This window comes from Sebastes umbrosus, chromosome 8 (assembly GCF_015220745.1).
Source record: "Sebastes umbrosus isolate fSebUmb1 chromosome 8, fSebUmb1.pri, whole genome shotgun sequence".
NCBI classification, from domain to species: domain Eukaryota; kingdom Metazoa; phylum Chordata; class Actinopteri; order Perciformes; family Sebastidae; genus Sebastes; species Sebastes umbrosus.
Window position 1 is genome coordinate 17,469,026 of NC_051276.1, and position 24,948 is coordinate 17,493,973.

Genomic DNA, 24,948 nt, shown 5'->3' on the forward strand with positions numbered 1-24,948 from the left:
AGACTGCACAGCACAACCAGTACAAGTGTTGGACGCTGATAATCTCCTAAAATCAGGAGTGAGATCATTTCTGAGTGGAGTTTTTTTTTCATTAGTTCACCCAAACTCCCCAAATTGTTCGAAGTCATCAGCCCTTCCACCACCAGTCTGCTTCTCTAACCTGGACCTCCTCCAGAGCTTGCAAGAATAATCCAGTGAGGCAAATTTGAACACATTAACTGTATAATTATTCCGCAAACTCACGCTTACTCCGTGCCACACGCAAATACACAATCACGCACCAGTGCACTTAACACAATTTATATAGAAACGTTTGTATTTCAATTAAATGGACCATTTTTCAGTACAGCAAACATTCTAAAGGGTCTAAATGTCATAATGTCGGAGAAGAAATGCCGCTAATATGCTCAATATATTGTTTCCACAGGTCTTACAAGCAATTTCACGCTGGCTAGAGTTTCTCTTGTTCTGCTTTAATTTGCTCACATTTTGTTAAAGATCACAGAAATTAGTTGGGGAAAAAGTTTGGTGATAACTCAAAACAAAAAATTACTATCACATTTCTTTGACAACTTTCAACACCACAACACTATCAGAGAGCAGAAGACCAAAGCCTGAAATGACCTGCATGGATTGATGTCTTATTCCTCAAAGACAGAAAAGCAACAGCAGCTGACTATCGTCTCTAATAAGGCAATTTCCGGGCCAAGCATACGAATTTAAAAATAACTTGTTTTTATGACTTCATGGCCACTCGCAAATGGAAACCGCTCATTTAGTATGAAGAACACAATTTACAAAGCACTTAACAGAACTTTAAACGGCCTCTCTGATGCCTGAAAAGCCTCGTCTGAAGATGGAAATCAATAACATTCATGCATCCCTCTTCACTTTGTTCATCTGTCTTTTATTTCTTTCCCTTTTAACATTAGATTACTGGATTAATGTCCTAGAAGACCATCCTCACACACTCAAATCTGCTGATATGATCGACATATACTGTACAGTACGCAACCGCATGCACATGTAAACAGACGGAGCCGAAAAACACTGTTAGGACAGTTTCTTTAAATCAGATTTACTCAAAGCCGATTATATCTACAGTAGGTACTTCAAACTGGGATAATCGTGCAAATCAAGTCAAAAGCCTTGTCACAATCCCATCAATTATCAAAGGGAAGGGACCCAAAGATGATGTGAATGAGCGCCTACATCCCCCCCAGCATTAATTAGGACTTCAATCCGTAATTAGCTATCTGAAAATAATTACCATCGAAATGTCTGATTAAAATCTCCATCAGTCTCAAAGTCAGGACACTGAAAGAGAGAGACACCAGCATCAAATTATAAGGCGTGCTACTTTTTCCAACGACGACCGCCGCGGTTGTTCCCTCATTTTGTTTTAATTGAGCGGCAGATATGTGGGTAGTACCTCTGATTGGATCGGAGAAGCAGCGCAGCATTTGGAACAGTTGATTGAAAGTGACCTTGGTCTAATTACAATTGGTCTAATTATGATTCTCTGATTACATCCCTGCAGGAAATGTAAGAATAAGATGTTGCTGGTGGCCTCTGCTAATGACGTTAAGATAGACTCTGAATGATTTCTGAATTGAATTGATTCTGATCTGATAAGTAACAATGAGATACTGTTTCTGTCATTTTGAGCGCAACAATGAGATTGAGGCTGTGTCCAAAATCATTCACTACTCCCTACTCACTATCCAGTGAGTTCTATGTAGAGGACTGTATAATGAGCTCATCGGCAGAATGAAAACACTTTCAGACACTACTCAGGTAATTTTATCGGCGCCGTTAATTTCGTCATTGCTGTCGCACAATTAAAACCTGCCGGATCAACGTCAACCATCCATAATAAATACTGACATGTATTTGTGTGTGTGATAAATACATATGTAAGCTATTTTGTTGAGTTGTCTCTCAGCAAAATACTCTGAGTGACTTTAATTTCCCCTTGGTAAGCAGTGATGCAGTGTATGTCTATGTCTAGGGCTTTTATTGTGAAAGGTAAGAATTAACGGCCGCTGTGAACGTGGGGGCAATAAGCGTATTTTGCCAAATTAATAAATACGTAAGTACTTTGTGGCCGTTTACGTTGTGATGTGCTGCTCTGCTCATATTAAATATATTATTTTCACGCCACAATTCATGAATTTGTTCTCAATCTTGCTGCTCTCTCGCCTCTCGTCCGTCTTCTTTCTTCAGCTCCAAGCACGATGGTATATAGTTCTCGGTTAGTGACCATTGTTGTCTTTTCACGATGCATTGTGGGATACTTTGAGTCCACTGTATAGGGTATAATAATTCTCACAATACATTCGGACAGCACTGCAAAATGGCAAACTCACTATATAGTGAGTGATTTCAGACACTTTCAGCCAATATTACTGCAAATGTATTTAGTTTTTTGGTGTAGAGAAGAGATGAATTAATTTATTTAAAAAAAAGAAGCGTCTGTGTTTTTGACTCATTCTCCATCCATTTCCATGCTCCCTTGTTTCTCTCCTCTCCTGTCTGTCTCCCAGGGCTGAGGTCGCGCTGCCCTCCAGCTCCCTTCCTCGTAGCCAAGATGACATCATCGCATAGCTGCCTCGTCCTTGGAGTGCCTATTCATCACCCTGATCATCATCGCCGGCATCAGCAGCATCACCTGCGTATGCGCACACATTTACACAAGCACATACACCTACTGCGAGAAGATAAAAGAGAAGAGAGAGCCCCCACCGGTTCTGCGGGATTGCAAGCCTGAAGGAAAGAGGGGGAGAGGAGAGGAGAGGAGAGGAGGGACGATCCTGCTGGGGTAGGCAGAAACCCCTGACCTGTGCACTTCCAACAATACGTCTCAATAAACCACACTACAGACAAATCTGATGAGTCAGACTTCAGGCTACAGAGGGAAAACAACAACATAAAAAAAGCAGGAGAGAGAAGACCCCTCCACACCTCCCGTCCTCCTCCACCTCACAACTTCCCGCGAGGAGAGCCGCACTTCCTCCTTCTTAGTCACCAGCTGAACTAGAGCACTGTATTCCGGTTACTGGACGGTGCATGACTGAATAAACCAATGTGCGGGAAGTACAGCAGTGAAATGGGGCCACACTGAGAAAACACAGCAATAAACAATGTTTCCACCACAAGGGCCACTGTCTGCCTGCTTAGTCTGCTCTGCAGCGTAATGTGCTCACAATACTTTAGCCGGATATTTGTGTGTAGCATTTTAGAGCCGCTGTGCTCTGGTAGAATATAACTAGCAAGTATTACGAACCTTAAGGAGTGTGTTCTCTACAGATCTTTATCGCAACACTTTGAACGTCACAACAAGCATTCAATTAAACACCACTTCAGATGAAAGATTTACAACGAGATAAAAACATTTTACGAGGTTGTGTAGACAAATTGCAGCCATATGAGATCCAAACAGCATTAAGGATGTTGTTCTGGGATTAGATGTGAGAAAATGAGGAAGGTTGGTGAATCCCCGCTCTCAACCTTATGGCCTAAAAGGCCCAAAAATGCGCACCTGCTCTTTTGACATCAGCTCTAAATCCTTGCCATTATTATCGTTATCAAAAAACCACTCATTGACATTGCCATCATCCATATTGCTCCTTGCATGCAAGTAGGAAATGGAGACACTGGAGTGCGGTGTTATCTAGACCCAAAGTGTTCAATATTAAATAAATAAAAAGACATTATGAAATAAATATTTGTATGAATATATACAAACAAAATATATAACCATGGAATTGTGAAATAATCATTTTCCCAATGACGTTTACTGCAGGTAATCTTTATTTAATTTCCGCAGCAGCTTTTATTTCACAATGCCTTTTTCCCCAAAGTCCATCTTATTTCATAGTACTGCTTCTTATTATCACTGTCTCTGTCAGTCAATCAAGAAAAACAAGGCAGAGTTATGTAACTTCGCTCATTCAGACCAAAGCAAAAGCCAAACTAAAAAAATGACAAGCAAAACCTTTATAATAATGGGTTGAGTTGAGTCTTTAAAATTTCCTAATATTTAACACTTTGGGTTTCAATATAATACGCATCTCCCAGCATTGATTCCTGCGTTAATCCGAGAGAGCCACTGAGCCAGAAGGGAGCAAGGAAAGCTACGGTGTAGACTCACGTAGTCATGGAATGCCTTGGCCTCACTGGAGTGTTCACACGTGTCTCTTCTCTCTGGAGCCGCACAGTACAGGTCCCAGAAAACACTGCAACACACAGACAGGAGCATGACGACAAAACAGAAACATTAAAGCTTGACACATAAAAATAATAGTCCATTTTAGAGGCAGGGTAATCCAGCGTCGAGGCAATAAGTGCGATTCTATTATCATCACTGGAATAGACAACTTTAGGCGAGTGCGTTACGATTTGCAAACAGCAACCTGAGGAAGAGCTTTTGGGGACAATTAATGAGATGAAGATGAATTAAAACGGGAAGAGAAGGAGGGAGAATGATCATTTTAATTAATATTGTCAAAGAAAAACAGCATGAAGAGGAATGTAACTTGAATCATTAGACATAAAAACACTCACCACCACCAGGAGTGGAGGAACCCCGGAGGTTCTCCTAATGTGATGTTCTTCTCCCATCGGATCTAGACAGACAGAGAGAGAGATGCTTCAGAAACATATTAAGTACAAAAACATGCCCGACATCTGAATTACCTGCTTTACAAGGTTGGAGAGGGTGCAAGGGAATTCTTATAACACACGCCATTATGTAATTATATTATGATTCTCATGCCATGGAATCATAAGTGGATAAGTGAGTCTATCTGTGCCTGAAAGCCTGTATATTCACAAGCACGTGAAAGAGTGTGTGTACAAGTGTGTGTGTTTACTGAATCAGGGGATGTGCAGAGACTGAGGTCAGAGACATGTACCAGCCTGAGGAGACCAAGCAAACCTTTGTATAACCTACAAACCCTTCAGCCTGCTCCTCTATCACATTATCTGTCCTTCTGCTTCCAGTGTTTCATCCACTCTGTGCTTCTTTCTGGCCTTCCTTGTATTCCTTCTTTCCTGATTTTTCCTTCCTACATTCCCTCATTCCTTCCTTCTTTTCGTCCTGATGTGTGACCCACGTCACGTCTGAAGAGAAAAGTGTTTATAGTTATTCTGAACAGCCACATTCGATAGTGGAGCAAAAGCCGGCTTGGCATAACGGTGCATACTTAAGGCCAATCTTTCCTTAAAGGTCCAATATTGAAAAAAGTGAGATTTTCACGTCTTTTACATTATAAAGCAGGTTTAAGTGATATATAAATACTGTTAAACTATCAAAATGCTCAATATACGGAGGAATACACACAGCCCTAATTCAGAAATTGTGCATTTGAAACAAGCCGTTAGGATTTCTGTCCATTTGTGATGTCACAAATATACAATATTTAGACTATTACATGGTTTTAAACGTAAACATTCTAAATGTGTCCCAGTTTATTTCCTGTTGCAGTGGATGTGAATGACATCGCTTGACAGGAAGTAAACATGCACCCAAACTGTTGCCTAGCAACGCAATTCTGTTGCAATTCCATTGAAATGCACTAAAACGGAGCGTTTCAGACAGAGGGTGAATACAGGTATATTCAGGCAGACAGTGTGAGGAAAATAAAGTGTTTTTTGAACATTACAGCATGTAAACATGTTCTAGTAGAAACATAAAATACAAGTATGAACCTGAAAATGAGCACGATATGGGACCTTTAAAGGCATTCATGGTGTTGCTCTTGTTTTTGTACATACAAAAGTGACAGTCAGATTCCAGAAAAAAAAGACTTTCCCACCTGTTATACCTAAAGCAACGTTACTTCCTGCCACACAGTTTGTTCCTTTGTCCCTCCTTTTCAGCCACATTCCCACTTCTATTCATTGCCATTTTCCTTCCTTCCCTCCCTCCCTCCTTCTATTACCTGAGTGCCACACCCATCTACACACCTGCTTCCACTTCCTTCATCTGCTCTGCAATTACCTGGCCTCCCACAGCTCCTCACCTGCATCTCATTGTCTCATCGGTCACTCACTGCATATACCAGCTCACTTCCTTTGTTGGTTCATGATTGCTGAATGGAGTTGTCGTTTCATTTTACCTGTTATCCTGCCTGCTTGCTTGGACTCCTGTCACCTGTTTGCCTGTCATTAAATCGTTGAACTGCTGATAGAATATGCTGCCGCCAATATTTCATCAGTGTGATAGGAACTACCTAAAATAACAGAAACCCTCTTTGGGAAAAAAATATATTTTGTACACTATTATTTGTGTACTTTGACAAGTGGCAAATCTCCTGTGCTTTTTGGCGCTGCGGTAGAGCTTTCGCCATTTTGGACTGAAAACGCCAATGAGTCCATTGCCATGAATGCATAAATAGATGACTGTAATTTATCACTTTTATTATCTTATAATACACCCATTGGGTGTATGCTGTAAGCCTGTACCGTGGTGGATGTATTAGCGTCTCTGTTCTCAAACAACCGGCTATCGGCCAGTAGCTAGTAGTGCTGGTAGCATGACATAAACATAATTTAATGTAATGTAATGTAATAGTTGTAGGCTATTTACTAACACGCAGGGCAAAAGCACAGGACACAACCTCTTATACATCCATGGTCTGTGGTCTGTTGTACATCGATTTTGAAGGTCTTTGACATGACAAAGTTTGAGATTGCTCTCAAAATCTGTGTGCTGGATTTTTTCTATCTTCCATTTATGTCCATCGCTCATTTTATGCTCCTTTATCGACATCGCAATGGAACAAACAATTGCCTTTCACTTCTTAGCAATATACGTTCTTTGTTTTGGCTTCACTTTTGGGGAGCTGTAATGTCGTCTATCTCTTTATACAGTCTGATGTAAAGGCACCGATTGTCTGAAATCAAGGACCCATTGCTTCAAACATTTTTCACAACTGTGAATTTTGAGCGGTAAATCTGCCACCATTATGCTTCGTGAGAACAGAAAGATTGACAGATGTTTGCACCAGTAAGTAACGGGCTGGGGCTTAGCAAATGGTCAACTCCAGCGCTGTGTTCCAATGAAAGGTGTGTGTGTGTGGGGGGGAAGAAGACACAATCTAACAAGCACTTGAATCATTTTGACACCTTAACACCTCGGTCAAGGTTAGTGACTAACATGAGCGCTGACATCACCCACAGTAGGGATGATTTATGTTAGCAGACAATGTCAACTGATGTGCAGATACATACAAAGACACACAGAGTCTGAGCGGCAGCTGTGGGCAGCAGCCAGGCATCTCCTATCAGACTATGACGCTATTGTTTAGTCTGCCTCTCCTCTCTACAAACACACTTACATCACTTCTAAAGTGATCTCATGGCCATCTTTTTAATTTCCTTCACTGAAATGTTTCATATGGGTATAAGAATAACACTATTGTACCACCTGCTCTACCAGCAGGACGAACAAGCGCTAAAATAACAGGAACAACTGAATCACTTTAAATCAGACTGTCCTGACCTCAGCTGCACATCAGACACACTGACTTTTAGAAAGAACGCTTTGCTTTGAAGTTATTGGGGGGGCGGGAGGGGTCAGGAACTGCCTCTCGTTGTTTATCCCACATGCTTTCAGTCTAAGTTAGCAATTCTAGTAAAGACAACTTGAAACATTATAGGCAGCCAGCAGTTTCCATACGCTCCATGACAAATAAGGATTTACTCCCTCATAATTGCTCAAATGGTGCAAAAGATGCAGAATGGGCATGACATCCCTCATTTCTCACATTTAATTGTCTGTAGCTCAGTCCAAACACGATTGCGAGTCAGTTCAGGTCAGGACACTTTTTAGCGTGTTCTTTTATTCCCCCCTTTTCATCTGGAAAGCGTAGAGGAAAATAGCATCGACTGCGCCCGCATATCCTGTCTTCTTGCGGTCTGCACTCCCGGGAGGTTCGTTCATTTACCTTCACCATGCTGCAGTGACATGCCTTTAGCATGATTACTGGCAGATGTAGACTGTGTGCTCCCATTGCACTGAGGACTGAGATGCCATTCATTTACAGTTTCCCTTTTTTACTCAGATAAATAAACTTCAAACTCATTTTTATTTCATCCTTTTAATTTTTGCCGTCCTGCTTTTTTTCCTTCTGTTAAAGTTTAAGTGTATTTTTTGTTGTTATTTTTTGAGCTATCAATTCAGTTTGACAGTGTTGCGTGTTTTCTTGTTGCCCGTTCTTCTGAGCTGTCCGTTTGGTATTCATGTTTAGGTATTCGGGGTCGGATTCGTGACTCGTCTTTCTGGGCTGTCGTTTCCTGAGCCTGAGGATACACTGTAAACAGATGTGGATGATAAAAAGTGGATAACAGGCCTTTAAAGCCATGTTCTACTCCACCCCTCTACTCCAGCAAGAGCTACATTATGGGGTAAGGTTTACCCTGCGTGTGTGTGTGTGTGTGCTCATGCATGCACGCCCATGTGTATTGTATACAAGTGGTTGTGTTTATACTTGTTGCACTCTTAGCTAATGCGTTCCCACACTTGAATGCGACACCGCCTATCCCTTTCATCTGCCACATCTGCCGAAGAAAGAGCAAGTAATACGGCGGAGAGGAAAGGGTGTCAGAGAGACAAAGCGGTGTGTGCGTGTGTGTATGCACATGTGCTCGAAACACACACACACTAAGTCAGATTGATGAGAATTGGTGCCAGCTGATGATGTAACCTTTTCCATCCCCCATCTCTTTGTTCTCCTCTTCCTTTGGCCGATGTACAACCAGCCTCCAGCCTCCGTCTCCTACATTGTAATTTACCGTCATTTGCAGCGAAGCACCAGAATCAGCTGACCTCGTTTTCACCCTGTCACCTTTTTACCTCTGCAGAATTAAAGCCAGGAAGAGCTCGCCTCACAGGAAGAGTAAGTAGTGGAGAGATAGATCAAGAGGAGAGCGGAGAGATCACAGAGACAAAGTGGAGGGAGTCAGAGAGGACGAGAACGAGACAGAAAAGAGATCGACTGAGACGGAGCTGCTGAGCGGATCAGCGAATGATGTCAGTCGAAGACGTCAGCGCCGGGCCGAGCATCGTAACTCTCCCCGCTCTCCGGCTCCAGTCCCACTAAATGCAACACTAATGTTAAAAAGCCTGCTGCTGCTGCTGCTAACCTGTTGGCTCAGCACTGTAAGGCCAGACTAATTCAATTAGCTGCTACACTTACTGGACACGCTGCATCAGGGTCAGACCACCTTTCAGAGTGGACACATAAAGTACATGAGCTGTACACACACAAATACATACAAATAGACTCACCTCTGAGAGGAAGGTCTGTGCTGACTTCTGTGCTCCTACATGCAGCAGGTACTCGTACACATAGAGAGCTAACCTGCACAGAAAAATAAAGAACACAGTGGGAGGAAATGTGTCAGTTTGTTCATCAAACAATAGATGTTAGTTGAGTAAAAAGTTTGAAATACAAGAAAATGAAACATAATAAGGAGTGGAGGCAAACAGATGTACAGTAACTGTGAGACAGTTAAGACCTTATCTCTAAGTTTCAGCTTTTATGAGTTTCAAGTTCCAACTTTGGAGCCAGAAAACAACTGGTTTGGGACCTAAGACAATTATACTTTCTTCTCCATATTTAAGATAAATCCATATTTAAGAGGGAGTTCCTCCCAGGATTGTCTAAAAATAAAGATGAAGGAGCCTACGCATGGATACGAATTGCCAAGCAGCTCCGAGATGCAACGTGCAGTGATGTGTGAGGGCGTCACAGTCCGTCGCAAATCTCATGAGAAACAGAAAAGACTCACACCAGCTTAGGAGCACTAATCATCTCCCGGATGCCAAACAACAGTCAGGGCAACCTTTTAAGACATTTAAGAAATTCCCCCCGACGTTATGCTAAATCTAAAACCCACCTGTTTGAAGAACAAACAGCGTGGTGATATAAGACTACACTTGGTGGGATGGCACTGTAAAACACCTCACCCTCGAGCCTCTGGTTCTTCACAGACTTCCTCCTCATGGCTTTGATCACAGTAAGAATTAATTACAGGCTTGATTTGTTAATCAATTCTCCTCCCAGTGTGTCTGTAGCAATGTAGAGAAGAGGGGGGGTGATGATCTACTGGGTCTATAAATACAAGATAAACATTGATCCACAGGAGATCAATAGCAGATCACTCTGACTCCTAACAGCACCCTGTAGATTTAGCCAGGAGTCTGGTGGAATGACACACAGCCACTGATGAGATGTTTGGGGCAATGAGCAGGTACATTTGTGCTTAATGCTCACATTTCCCCTAAAATCAATATTAACCAGGTTAGGAGGGATCAGTGGGATTCGTAAGTGCTTTCATATTCCTGAGATCTACTGTATATGTAAGCAGACATATTAGAAAATACATGCTCAGACAGAAGTTGGTGTACTGAGGTAAAAGCTCATGTGTGTTAACCGAGCGAACTGCTGGTAACAATTGGTCAACCCAGTCTCACATCAAAATGTGTAATAGCTAAGTTGGTCCACAGCACAAAATCAAAACGGAATCAAATGAGAAATACTTCAAACAATAGTGTTTTTCTGTTAATTAACTAATTTGTCACAAATAACTTGACATGTCGTTTCAGCTTAAGATACACTATACAGAAAACTAAAGTTGGAGCGTGACACAGCACAAGCTTTGACCTGGAGCTCGGTGTGTCTGTGTGTGTACATGTGTATGATTGTGTATTGTCATGCATGAAAGATGGTCACGGCGGGACAGCAGCTGTCCTCGAACCTCCGCTGAAAGGTCTACCAGGCTGCTGTAGCCGCTCCGCGCTCCTCTTATATCCAGGTAAAAATAAACTCCCCAGACAGCCCTGTCTGCCTGTCTGAAGATGATGGACTGCACACCTTTCTGCTCTGCACACAGGTACTCTGTCTCCTCACCCCACCCTCCCACCATCCCTCTCCTCCATTTCCATCTCTCTTCTTCATCACTTTCATCCTCAGTCTCCCCTCCTCTTCCTCCTCTCTCTCTCTCTCTCTCTCTCTCTCTCTCTGCCTTTTCTGTCTTGAAGTCGCTGCTTTCTTCTTGCACTCTTTCTGGTAAGAGGCCATGTTTGTTTAATGATGAAACGATGAAGGGAAGCAGCTCTTCTTCTCTATCCCTCCCTGTCTCCATCTCTTCCTCCCTCTCTCTCTCTCTCTCTCTCTCTCTCTCCGTGCTCCCCCCATGGCCCGGCTGTAATGTTTAACCAAAGAGATAGAGACAGAACGTTTCACAGGGACAAGGTTAACGGAACAGTGAGAGGCTTGACAAAACTCTTGACACCTCGACAACAGAACATGAATAAAAGATGCGGCCATTTCTTTTTTTTCAAGGCACTGTACAACTCTGAACATCTCGAGGTACAAACTTGCTCGGTCGCTCCGTTCTCCTGTCAACCTGTCAACCTGTCTAGATCTGTCACTCTCCCCTGTGAACCCTCACATCAGCTACAGCGGCATCAGTACAGAGCTATTTATTAGTACCGAAAGATCTCATGTATCTGCAATGAACACATTCAACAGCGATGGCGACGAGAAGCCTGATGGACTGCATGAATGAATTCATTGTGTCAGTGGGAATAAGTAAAGAAATGAGAACTTGTCCTCAGCATGCATTGGCCTGTATCCAGTCAGCTGTCTAAAAAACACTGCAGCCTTGCTCAGTAGCTGAAAGGTTTGACCTCTGATTGATTTCACAGGAGCGGTAAGATGTGACCTTTGGCCCCGATTTAGAGAAAGGGTCAAAGAAAGTGAGGAAAACCCAGTAAAGGTGGAAGCATGAGGGCAGCGGTGGAGAGAAAGGTGATTCAATGAAAGACAGATAAACATTACAGGGTATCAAAGGTAAGCAGGTTAATGCAAGTGTTGGCGAAAAGATGAAAGGAAGGGAAAAACGAAGGCGCTAATCCATTCACTGCTCCTGACCTTAAACACAATGGTTTAAATGCACTGACGCTTGCAATAATACATGCATAAATCAGACTTAAAACCACCCCCTCTCCACCCTATCTCTTATTTATTTAACACACTCCAACAGAAGGCAGAGCTGGGCTGATAAGCAGACAGCAAAGCAGCAGACGTTGTTAGCATTCAATATCTATTGAACTTTAACTCAAAACTACTAATTTCCTCAAAGACGAGCGATCGGCTTTGAAAATACAAAAAAAAAAAAAAAACTCACCCTGCTCTCTCATTGTTCAGTTAACACTTGTTCAGCTGAACCTCCCGCTGATAAAAAAAAAAAAAGCACCCAGCTGTGTGGAACTCGACCGACTGACAGAGTCAAAATACCGAGCGGAGATAAGGTTTGAGGATTAGAGCACGGGGGAACTGTTCAAGGTTAAGAATCCTCTAAAGTTGACACAATAAAGTGGAAGCATTACAAAGACTCTCTTGTCATTAAATAAACTGTCACTTTAAATAATCTCTGCATGAGGATTTGAGGTAAAAGTGCTCAAACTCAGGCAGCCAATGCATTTCTAATGGATTCCGCCTCCATATTAGTCTCTTCACATTAAAGCTCTTTTTGGTGTTTGCCCTTGCTGTCGGACATACACCAGAAAATTGAAATTTTTTTATTTCCTCCCCGTCTGCCTTGGCAATTTGTGTTGTAAATAAGACCGACTTTGCATTAATCACAACTGCAACCGGGATGATTGAAGAGATCGGGCGCCTCCCCACTTTGCTTCCTCTCCCCATGCGGATGTACAGTGTGTGAGGTAGGGGTAACGTGGAGAAAGGTGGGGCAGAGGGGGACTTTCAGATCCACACCTGACCCTTTTCTCCTTCAAATTCAAGTGGTTTTGTCTTCTGCGAGCCACATTTAATTAAATTCATATTTGCAACCGACCCCATCCTGACTGCTGCGGCTCCAACAGTCAGAGACCGAGCTCAGCTTAATGAAGGCAGCAGGCAGAAACGGCGACCGGCGTCTATGTTGCTTTGTTACTGAGCCGTACAGAGAGGAGAGCAGCTCGGAGCTCGAGCACAACCTCAGTTTAAGGCAAAAGACGTGAAGCGGTTCTCCGAGATCAGCATTTAGGAGGGACCAGTAGATCATTGCTAATCAATTTACTGCCATGGCGATCAAAGTCTGGCAGAGCTTCAAATGACGACAGACAATGGCTCCACTGATTGGATTTGCCTGTTGTAGATTAGCCCCAGATTATTTCACCCTTGTTAAAGATGAAATGGAAAAGTGATTATACTTCTGATCTGAATCGGCATGTTAATTGACATATTTACAAGACTTGCTACTATGCTGACATGGCCTAATAACACATATCTGGAAAGTAATACAACCCTGAATGCATTCCTGCCTATAAACATGCACAAGTCACTTCTACAGCAAATGTATAACAATTACAATAAACCAGTAATACCTCCCACAATCCTTTAGTTGTACATGGCATAAAACTGTCTAGTGCAAGTCACAGTTTTCTGCACATGTTGTTCTGTTTAAGCTGTAAATATACACAGTCATATCTGCCACAAAGTAGAACCAGAGTAGAGAGGGCGACGTCTCAGATGCTATAAATCTGCCTTCTTTGCCCAAATTAAATTCTGGTGTTGGGTGTGGGCAGTGGCAGGAAATCGTCTCTACCCACAGGAAGTGATGAATACAAACTGTCTCCTGAGCAGCAGTTAGAGAGAGTGATCCAGTCAGAGCAAGATGTCTTGTCCCTTTTGGTACTTATAGTATGTAATTATCACACACTGTAAACTGGACAAGAGCGCGCTGAGTGCTGTTAAATGTTGCGTGTCAAATTACATGACTTCTGGATGTTTAAACCTGCAATAATTTATTTTTCTTGCCACTTGGGGGCAGCTCAACAAGCTGTAAACACTTTATAAAGTTGATATGGCGAATTCGTTAGCAAACAGTGGCTTATTTATACAACCGGCAGACACAATTTTACATTAGCATTCACTTGGAGTCTTGCTTCTTTTAGCTCTGTTTTGCTCTTCACCAACCCCTGAGGGAAATATATGGCTCTTTAAATGTCCCACTATCTTAACCAGCTAGTCCCGGACTTTGTCTGTCTGTTGTTTGGTGCTGGGCAGGCAGCATATATTGGGGTTTTCAGAGCTTTTTTTTTTTTTACTGAAAAACAACTGCCTGGAAATGACAAGACCGGTGAGACTGAAATAAAACAGTCAAGTTGCAGGCTGGAAAACCAAAACAACAGTTATAATACGGTAAAAAAAAGAATTGCAGAGTCGAATGATAATTGTCTGTGGGTTCATCACTATACAAGCAACTAAGGGTGTAATAAAATGTTTTATGATTCTGTATCAATTCTCAAAAACAGTTTAGTTTCCATGTTAAGATTCGTGGCAGACAGTGGTTCATTTTGTGTTGTGATGTTGGATATTACAGGGACTGTGATAAATGCAAATGCAGCTCACACTGCTCCGATTGCATTAAAAAGTCAACTTTTTTACTCAGATTTTATGCATATGTGGTGTATTCCTTATACTGTATGACATTTTTCCTAAAATTTGATTTAAAAATTTGCAATGTATCGCCTTGCTTACAGTATCCCAATATATCCCAATATACTGAATCGTAAACCCCTGTATCACGATACGAATCATATCACCAGATTCTTGCCAATACATAGCCCTACAAGTGACCTCTATCACATCATATCACATCCATTGCTAATATAATAATATCCAATTTTAGAGCAGTAACATGCTGCTACTAACCAACATGCAAAGTGGTGCTTACAGATATGTATATACTGTAGATATTTGACTCTGTGACTTTACCTGATCAGTATGATTTATCAAATATGGAAATGTTCCATTAAAATCACACATTGTGAGGATACTGTAAATCTCACAGCACATCAGCGAGGTCATTCCTCAGAGTTTTTTAAACTGGTGCACTAATTGCTTTCTAAGAAGTATTGCCCCCGTTAGACCTATTATACGCCGTTCAGTGACATGTCTTACACTGACAGTGACGGTCATTCTGAATGGGGCAAACTGTCATTTATAGAGATGGGGATATTGTTAAATGGTTCTGTTAATGAAGTGAAGTGTATGTAACATGAGTCGTCTAAAACAAATAAAGCTTTCAGGTTTAGCAGTTATATCTATAACAGTTCCAGACTAAAGTCTGGATGATGTCAACCAGGGATTATCATGCAATGTCTCATATGAATGGGTCACACATGGGTTCAGTAGAGTGTGTTAAACAACAGCGTGAGACACATTTTATTCTCCTGTTTTTGGTAAAAATTGACAAGTGATTTGTGCGGTATAACTTGATAGACAAATGAATGAAAAATACGAACAAACACCCAGAGAGTGAAACACATACCATTCCATGGAGGAAAATTACAGAAAGAGAGAGAGAAAATGAGGGAAGGAGAGTGATGTGGTGACGGGAGCGTAGCAGAGAGAGATGAAAGGTTCTGGAGAAGAGAAGAGAGTGAAGAAGGGGGATTAGAGAGAGACAGAGGAAAAGGCAGATGGGGAGGATGGAGGTGATGGGTGCTAGCGGATGAGCCCCGAGATGAATACTCGTGAGATCTGTAAACTTTCATATTCTAATGTTGAGGATTCTCACTGAGCGGTGTCTCAGTTAGCCAAGCACCCTGCTGTGACCTCCTTCTGCAAATTAACACAAAACCCCGCAACGAAAAACAGACGGGCTAAAGTAGACCTGATTCCTATACTATTCTCTAAGAGAAAAGGCAAATGACTGCACGCTGCGCTGAAAACACAACATACAGAAAAGATAAAAGATGCATAGGCATGAAAGATGCTGCAGAGTATGCACCGGATTTCATTATATTTTTTATAAATGAATTTCAATGGGTTCTGTGTGAGAGGTAATAACAATGAGAAAGTAATCCTAGATTGAACTAAGTCACAGTCAGGAAGTTGAAATACTGTAATTATCTCCTGGATATGCTTACCTACTACAAAAGACTAAAATTACCATCTTAAATCTCTGCTGTGTGTGTTCAGAGCAAAGAATAATGTTAGTAGAAGAGACACTGTGAAGTATCCACTGAGAGCTATAGTGTCTTTGAAGTACTTTGCTTTCAAGCGAATGGAACACTTTACAGAAGAATAAAGCAATAAGGGGAAATCAAGTGGCTCCTTTAAATTTCCTATGGACGAAATAGCACTAACACATTACAATGTATTAGACCTGCAGTAAACTCCAGTTTGGTAAAGCTCATAAACTTTCCTCACAGCATCACTTTCTATGTATTTTGTGTTGTTCTCTGGATTTTTTTTTCTTGCTATGTTACATAACTTTGCAGTATATATGACTGATGCAATACAGGCAGTGACAGCAGTAACCGCAAGTACAAAGGCAGCAGCTACCCAAGACAAAACTGAGTCAAAGTCGAATACCACTTAGCAACATGCATCAGCTTTATCAGGCCAGTCAGCATTACAACATTAAAAGTAAATGTAGGTTCTATACTGTAGCTAACCAATACTTGATTTTTGAGGCTGATATTCTATATTTGAGAGTTTAAAAAAATCAGATAACAATATATGGCCAATAGTAATATTTTAACATAAATGCATCATGTAAACGAACAATCTTGATACCCCTAGATTTAAAGTTTTTTTTTAACAATTGTGACCAAGAAACACACTAAACTGGACATTGTACAGTCTAAAAATCAACCTTTCAGTGCTGTCTGCCAGACAAACTACATAGTGGTGTTTCTAACTACCTCGAACGTAGTTTGGCATTGCTCTACTGCAATTTCTTGTTAATTATCAGCCAACACATAATACCAATACAGATATGACTCCAGTCAGCTAATATCGGCTGTTATATTGGCCTGGCCGATTTATCGCCCTCATGAATAGGTTAAAATTCGAACTAATAAATACCACCATTGGAACTTCTCCAGTTGATACATTTTTCTGAAATTTTATGTTTAAATATGCAAATTAGGCATTATCTTATTAAATATTTGCTAATTTTAATAAATTTCCAGAACAGAAATCTGAACATTATGAGAAAATACTGTCAACAGCCATAAAAAAGCCAAAAATAACCATTTTTGTCATGATTTTAGGAATAAAATGTTTTATAAATCAGGCTATGAATGATATACAGTACAACCCCTCAGTAAAAACCTTCAGAATATAGATAGGAATGAAACTGGAATGTTTGGTGTATGTAAGTGCTACTGAAGTGAAGATTTCTGGCTCAGAGTCTGATAAAAAACTCTTCTTTTTTTTCGGCCTTTAAAGATATAAAATTCCATACACTTTGCAAGACGCTACAGGTGAACAGAGTAAACTAATCATCGTGAAACTTCTCCAGTTGATTATATGATTACACTAAGACAATTACTTATTGTATTAAAAGAATGTGAAATGTTATGTTTAAATATGCAAATGAGGCATTATCTAATGCTAACTTTTGGTAAATTTAGGAGAAATCTACAGACGCAAATAGACAAAACTGTAAAATAAACACCTAAATGTGTATTTTGGATGTTTTCTTTCCACTGGTATGACAGAATACTACTTATAGCCCAAAATCTCAAAATTGATCCGTGCATGAAAAACAATGTTTTTGGTGTCTCCCTTATGCAGTACACTGCTGGGCTATGTAACTGTGTTCTAAGGTGGTTCTGTTATTTTGTCCCCCCTTTACAGTAATCATATGATGAGACTGACTTCTCTTCTATGAGACAGTGCTAAAAACATGTTGTTTTACAATGCTCATTTTTGTTTGTATCCTTGCCCACTGTCCTCTCATGCTTCCACACCTCGACACAGAGCTGCAGGCCACGAGAGCAACCCAAATCCTAGACACCTGTCTTTGACTCAGATGTAGGATCATCATCATTATCATCATCATCATCATCATGCCCAGTCTACATGCGAAGCCAAGCAGACTCTCGCTCTGCAATCAAGCCTCCCCCAAAAGCCCACCACCAAACAGATGCCACCTGTGGACGAGGAGAGCGTTGGCAGCTCGGGCTCCAGACAGCTCTGGCTCTGAGAACAGAGAAGAGGACCCCGCCATGAAAGAGAGCGCAGCGATCAAGCTGCTGCCCCTGCTGAGGACAGCCCTGTGTGTGACAGCCAAACACTTTCCCTGATTAATCAAGCCTAGCAGCGGGGCTTTATGTGCCATTAAGAGCCTTGCTAAATGACTTCACTTCATTCATTAAAGTGGAGCATCCTCTGCGGGTAGAAGGGGGCTGAGCTCGCCAGACAGACAGACAGACAGACGAGTGAAAGCTGGGATAGAGATGGTGGTAGGGGCAGCGATGAGGGTGGCGGGGGCACTGAGGCAAGATAAACAACGACAAATATAGACCCATTACAATACTGAATAATTCATCCTATACGCAGGGCTTCAAGAAAACAACAGAGAGAAAAAAAAACACACAACAGCCCAAACAACCATGGGGATTATGGAGCCTTAATACAGTGAGGAGCATCTTCAAAACAGGGCTATTTATGCACACACCTTGTCTGGGAAAGGTGCAGCGACAGGATCACGGCCAAATCACTTTATGTGGAAAATCAGGGATCCAGAGGACTAATCCATGATGCATTTTCATTAGGCAAAAGTATAGTTTTAATGAATCTGTGCCGAGGAGTTGGACAGCTATAGGTGCGAGTGGATTAATTGTTTGAAAGTGCTGTTAGCTGCACACAGTAGATGCTTTGTTTGAGCTTTTTCTTTTAACTATTCTGCTCACAATACACACACAAACAAGGATATACGTATACAGTAAAAGTCATACATGCAGGTTTGAAAGAGAAAAAAAAAAAAGCCCAGAAAGGAGGAAGGTTATGGAACGCAAAGGCAACGACACACACTGATAGTATTGAGGGAAGGACAAAGATAGGTGATTTACCAGTCAACAGAGAGATAAAGATGTAATGATGGAGAGAAAGATAGCAGCAACAAGAGGACTAGAGAGTGGAGAGGAAGAGGGAAGAAAGAGGGAGACAGAAAAAGAAAGAGAGATAGAGAGAGAGAGAGATGGAGAGAAGAGGAGAGGGAGAGTAAATGATTAATGAAAGGAGCTGGGAAGCGCAGCGAGGGGAGGTCAGGACGGAGCAGGAGAGGAGTAATGCTGCAGCCTGTGAGCGAAACTGAAAAGGACAACATTATGAACATGCCTGGCTGCTGTCACACACCTTTATCAGGGAAGACATCACTGAGAGAGATCGAGCTGACGCATGCCTTTAACGCTATAGATTTGCACAAGTGGAACTGAACACACCTTGGGAGAACGGGCGGCTGAATTTCAATCAAGTGAATGAGACAAGGTTTTGTGTTGTTATTCACCCAATAGAGCGTGATTATAGCATAATACAACTAAAGGTGCATCAAATAACACAGAAAAACCTGCATTAAGATAAAGTTTACGTCATCGAGAAGAAAAACAACATTGAGATGTATTATTTAAGTGTGATAAACTGTACTTCCATTAGACTCCTTCAACTCCTTGCCGTATCTCAGTCAAATACATGCCTTCAATCAATCCCTAAACTGTCTGTGCGCTGTGGCTCTATCGCCGGCTACTCGCTGATGCATTTCTAATTGGTATTTTTGCTGATGGTCACAAGTTAAATCTATATTCTCCATTACCCTCCAGCGGCATCCCCTGGGGGTCTCTCTAATGGCTCCTGCTAAAGGCAGAGCACTTGTATACAGATATTCATATATAAAGTGTATTCTCTCTCCGATGCTGGCTGGCTTGCCTCTGCTGTATAGACTTCAGCCGCAGGTCGGGATGCACGGTTGAGAGTTGGGGAGGAGCAGTGAAAAGTTCACTCCAGCTTTGAAGATTAACAAAACACGCGTCATAATCCCGCATTGGAAGCAGCCTGAGGAGAGACACTCGTACTCAAATAAACTTGCGCTTTATCTGCTCGTGTTCCCTGTTTTGTGTCTCCGCTGAGATGGTCTCACACGCTGCTTCACTGAGCAAATGTTTGTCGTAGCCTTTATCCCGCTCACTTTCACAACACATAGTAAAGCCCTTAGTGGAGAGCATTGGCTAGGCGACAGGCCCGTATGCTCCAACACCGGCTTGGCAAAGATCGGTGTAGCTCGGTGTGAGCTGGCTGACTTCAGATCTTTGTGAGAGGTTGATCAGCCACATCAATGAAATCTCTATGACAGTACGCAGGTGCACAGATAAATGCGGTCACATCAGTTAAACTGAACTCGAGGGATAATGATTTTGACATGCAGCTGACATTAAGAGGAAATGGTTTTCATAGTTCACATAACAAAGATGTCAAATCACACATGTGGCTGTAGCTTTCAGGGAATTTGTTCCTCCAGCGAGGAGAGGAATTTGCCAGCAGAAGGGTGAAATGTCATGCGTGTAAGCGTGAGTCAAAAGAATGAAGCTCATATCCTGGAGGAGAGGAAGACTCCTGCGTTCTTTGGCTCCCCCACAGTGTAAACCTTGTGTTTACCTTTCATTAACTAGAGATCCAACAATCCTCTCCTCCTCCTCCCCACCCCTGGGACAGTCCAATACAAGGTGAACATAAATGCTGCAAAACACACACTTGAAAGACAAATATTAAAGCAACAGAGATTATAATGTTTGAGTTATGAATTGTTTAATACATGAGCAGCAATGCTCACTTTTTGTTTATTTATACATCGACTAATCGATCAATCAACGCACTACAATGTGGCTGTAAACAGTGTCCGATTCTGAATATGCTATTTTGATCCTTTATGAGAGAATAATAATGTACGCGAGAAGAATAATGTCAGCTCATGCAGTAACCGAAAGCTACATGGTGACTGGAGGACGGAGACTGATAACAGCCAACTTATCAAGATACTCAGACCACAAGTCCAACTGCTGCTGCAAAACCTCCACCCTGTGTTGTGAGGACAGCTCAGACTCCAGAAGACTACACCCAACCATCCAATATGTTGTGCATGAAAAACACAGATATATAGAACACAAAGTCTAACAGAGAGAACAGCAAGTAAACAAAATGTACAAATTGTGTAAACCACATTGAGCTAAACGGCTGAAATGTCTTTGTGGAGGCAGTTTAAATAAATATATATAACTAAAGTGTATGAATATGTAGCACAATATAGACCAGAAATGGTGTTTCACTTCAGCTGATGACTGAACTGATGCTGTAATCCAGAGAAATTTAAAATGAGCACAGAAGTTCAGTGTCACGTGGTTACTGTCATGACTGAACCCGTGGAGTCTTGTTCAGCAGTTATTGGGATGGATCAAGCCGATACACTGAATTGGTATCAGTGTTGATACTGACACTGACACTGGTGTCAGTCAGACCAAGCCACATTAAATGTTGGTGTTGAAGAATTGATGTGTAGCTACGGCCTCACGTTACATTAAATATAAACAGTCTCCGCTTGTATTGGATCGGTACCCTGAGTTTAGGGATCGAAATCAGTATTGTGAGAAAAAAGTAGGATCTCTAAGCAGGCATTGGTGTGACTTCACGAGTTGCTAAAACGTAAGAAAATAGTGAAAATGCCCGTCAGAACATCCGAAAGCCCAACGTAATGTTATCATACTACTTATTTTGTTCAACTAACTAGGCAACTAACGGTTATTTTCATTGTCGCTTAATCTGTCGATGATTTCGTCGATTGACTGATTAGTTGTTTGGTCTATATAAAATGTCAGATAATGGTGAAAAATGTTGATCAGTGTTTTCCTAAAGCCCAAGATGACGTCCTCAAATGTTTCGTTTTGTCCACAACTCACAGATATTTGGTTTACTGTCACAGAGGAGTAAAGAAACAGAAAATATTTACATTTAAGAAGCTGGAATCAGAGAATTTTGCCTTTTTTTCTTCTTAAAAAATGAATCAAACCGATTCATTGATTATCAGAATAGATTAATTTGATAGTTGACAACTAATCGATTAATTTTTGCAGCTCTACAAATAATACTCCCAAACCTAAAGACATTCAGTTTTCTATCACATAAGACGAAGGAAAGCAGGAAATACTCACAATTTAGGAGCTGGAAATAGATCCTGTTTGGTATTTTTTATTGAAAAAAAAATATTTAAATACTTTATATTTATTTTTTCCTTAATTCTACTCACAGTTTTGCACTTTTTTTCATTAGATTCCTGCTTCATGTCACTGGAACGGCTGTGGTAATATAAAACTGTATGCCTTGATGAAGGCATAAGCATATTGTTAGATTGATAATCTTGCTTTGTGTTTGTGTATATATCGTTTTGTTCAGTGTGTACCAGGCTGTACTTTCTGGTGGCAGCTCTGGCAGGATACACTCCCCCACTCGCATCTTAGAAACAGCAAATTAGTGCAGCTGCAACGAAGACTTGAAAAGACAATAGAATAAAAAGGAAGCATCCCCCCCGCCGCCCGATACAGGCCCAATCAGACAAAGTGAAACAGTTCTTGTTCTGTCAGCAGTGCAGAGACTCTACTGTCTCACAGAGCAGACAACAATGCCCTGGGCTGAGATAACAGGAAATGCCAGCTTATCAGAGAGAGGGAGAAACAGAGAGAGAGCGTGATGGGTAGCTCGCTGTTTACTAACACACTAATTGAGCAAAAAATCCAGTCGTGCCCTTTGCATAAAAATCTGTCATTTACACACACAGGTTTCAGCCAGTAAGATTTTTCTACAAGTGGAATTTGTTGGCAGAACATGTAAAGTGGATAAATCAAATAAAAGCGGGGGCAAATCCATCACTTTCTTAATTCGAGTTCCATTTCATTGGCTTTGATTTGTTTAGATTGAGTCACCTCTCATGGGGAGTTTGTTTAATTTCACAGCTGAAAGAACACCAATGATTTTTAGGAGTGTTTTCCTTGTTCAACTTTCTCTACAAGCTATTACAGTAAATCTTGAATGCAACACAGCCATAAAGCCCAGAATATTAAACTGCTGTTTACGGAGAGAACTTAAGAGTTTGATGACAACACTTAGTGATCATACGAAGTTAATTACTGTATTCTTTTAAAAGTCGATTTCCAAGCGTTTCGCAGGAAGTAGGGAGTTTAATGGATTGTGAGTGGAGAGGCGGTTGAAATGTAACAAAAAAATCCCCAGCTCTGTGCACAAAACGGCCAAAACACTGGTGTGTTGGAAGACGATTTGCTCTGATATAAAGTAAAAGTGCAGCAATCCCTCAAATTTGAGAGGCTTGAACCAGTGAAAAATGTGTCTGAGACTACAGTATAATATAAAAAATGACCATAATGTTGAATCAGCACCTCGCTAAAACAACAAAAAGTTAACATTGTGACCTTCGTGTAGGTATTGCAGGGCTGTTGTATTACTGCATTTGTTTTAGCCGCGGGAGAACCTAATAAACTGCCGACTGAGTGAATCATATACACACACAACTTTTTACCATTTGTGAAGCGCGGCCCCTGATTTCCAACCGGTGCCCGTCCATTTTGCCGGCTGAAATGGCGCAAGCAGATTCTACCTAACTCGACGAGTTGGATAAAAAATGTGTCTCTGCCTGAGTCTTTAATGACACAATCTGACTCTTATTAACACGAAACACTTAAACTATCGAGCTAAAAGAATGAAGCTAAAGGCTACATGTCCAACGCAAAAACAAATCAGCATGCTCACCAGATGATGATCCATAAAAAAAACTAAAGAACCTGTGTTAGAGCCATCTGTTCAGTAGAGAAATAACTGTTGATAATTTACATTTTGTTTCCATTTGCTTGAGATAAGTAGCTCTGTAGTTTCATTGCAGTGTGCTCAATAAGGACCAACTGTGACTGCAGCCAGCCCTGTCTTCTGATTGGGCAAAAGCTAAATTGTGTTGCATGTGCTCGTTAACAGTTCAGTTGAAGCTATGGCGCCTGGAGAGCACACTAGTCTTTGAACGTGCTTAATATACCTGTTCTTACCTTTTTACGGCTTATGTTTTTGATATTTTGTTATTGAAGACTTAAGAAATATTTTCAGTAAACGGTTGAAACGAAGAACATGGACTACGGAGTTTTATTGGAACACGCGTCAACTACATGCTTGGACTCTATAGCTTAAGTGGGCATTTTCAAGAAATAGGCGGGAGCCACACTTACAACTTGTTTAAATAAAGAAAATGTGCTTGTGTTGCAGTGGAGAGCTAGTTATTCCAAGTATTCTAAATATGATAAGGAACAATGTAAGATATATTTTTTTAGTTTTACTTTAGGATCATCTTTCTTTTACTCTCACTTACATTCTCTGACACACACATAGACACACAGTGGGGCTGAGGTGTTGCCTCCCTATCCCTGTACAGTCGTATGCGGGAGACCTGTGATGTGACGGCCCCGGGACACTCCCTTCTCCCGTCCAGCTACACACCGTCATTGTTCAACTCACACAAAGCAACATTCCACAATCAGCCGCAACTTCAACGTGGAGAAGGAGACGTCTGGGGAGGACTGCATTGCTCTAATCTTATAGGATTAGAATTCCTTTCTACGGGCTCTAATGGGCCTCTATTCTTTTGAACAATAGAGCATCGAGATGAGATAAAAGAAACTGATACAGATGAAGGCAATCTGGAGCAATTTAGGGAAGAATGTGAGGCTATTAAGGCCTGCGCGGAGAGGAAGTATAAATAAATGACTAACCAGTCAGAGAAATGCATCATGCTGCAACATGAGGTTGTATTAGCAGTTAAATGTATGCACCGAGATGTCTGTAAATTTATAATACCATTTAATAACAAGAAAAAAACACAGTTAGAAAAGACAAATGAACATGTAGTTAGTTTGCTTCCAACACCGGAGCTATATCTCCATGAACAATCCCACCGTTGCCCCGCTCTGCACCTTGTGTCACTCATTTATCCTTCCTGCTTCTCCACGGTTGAGAAATGGCATTTAGTGGACCTTAAAAAGTCAAGAACTCAATGTCAGAGATTTAAATCCTAAGCGAGAGGATATACTGC

At 41.3% G+C, this 24,948-nt stretch overlaps 1 protein-coding gene across 1 annotated transcript in view; it reads right to left on the bottom strand.

The window, feature by feature from the left end:
* si:ch211-130m23.3 (uncharacterized protein LOC558547 homolog) overlaps nucleotides 1–24,948 on the bottom strand; it is a 54,461-nt gene that overhangs the window by 22,075 nt on the left and 7,438 nt on the right. Inside the window, exons 2-4 of the mRNA XM_037776973.1 lie at nucleotides 9,296–9,368; nucleotides 4,567–4,628; nucleotides 4,154–4,238 (exon numbers count right to left, since the gene is read on the bottom strand). Coding sequence (XP_037632901.1) covers nucleotides 4,154–4,238; nucleotides 4,567–4,628; nucleotides 9,296–9,368 — 220 coding nt within the window. The remainder of the gene's footprint in view (nucleotides 1–4,153; nucleotides 4,239–4,566; nucleotides 4,629–9,295; nucleotides 9,369–24,948) is intronic.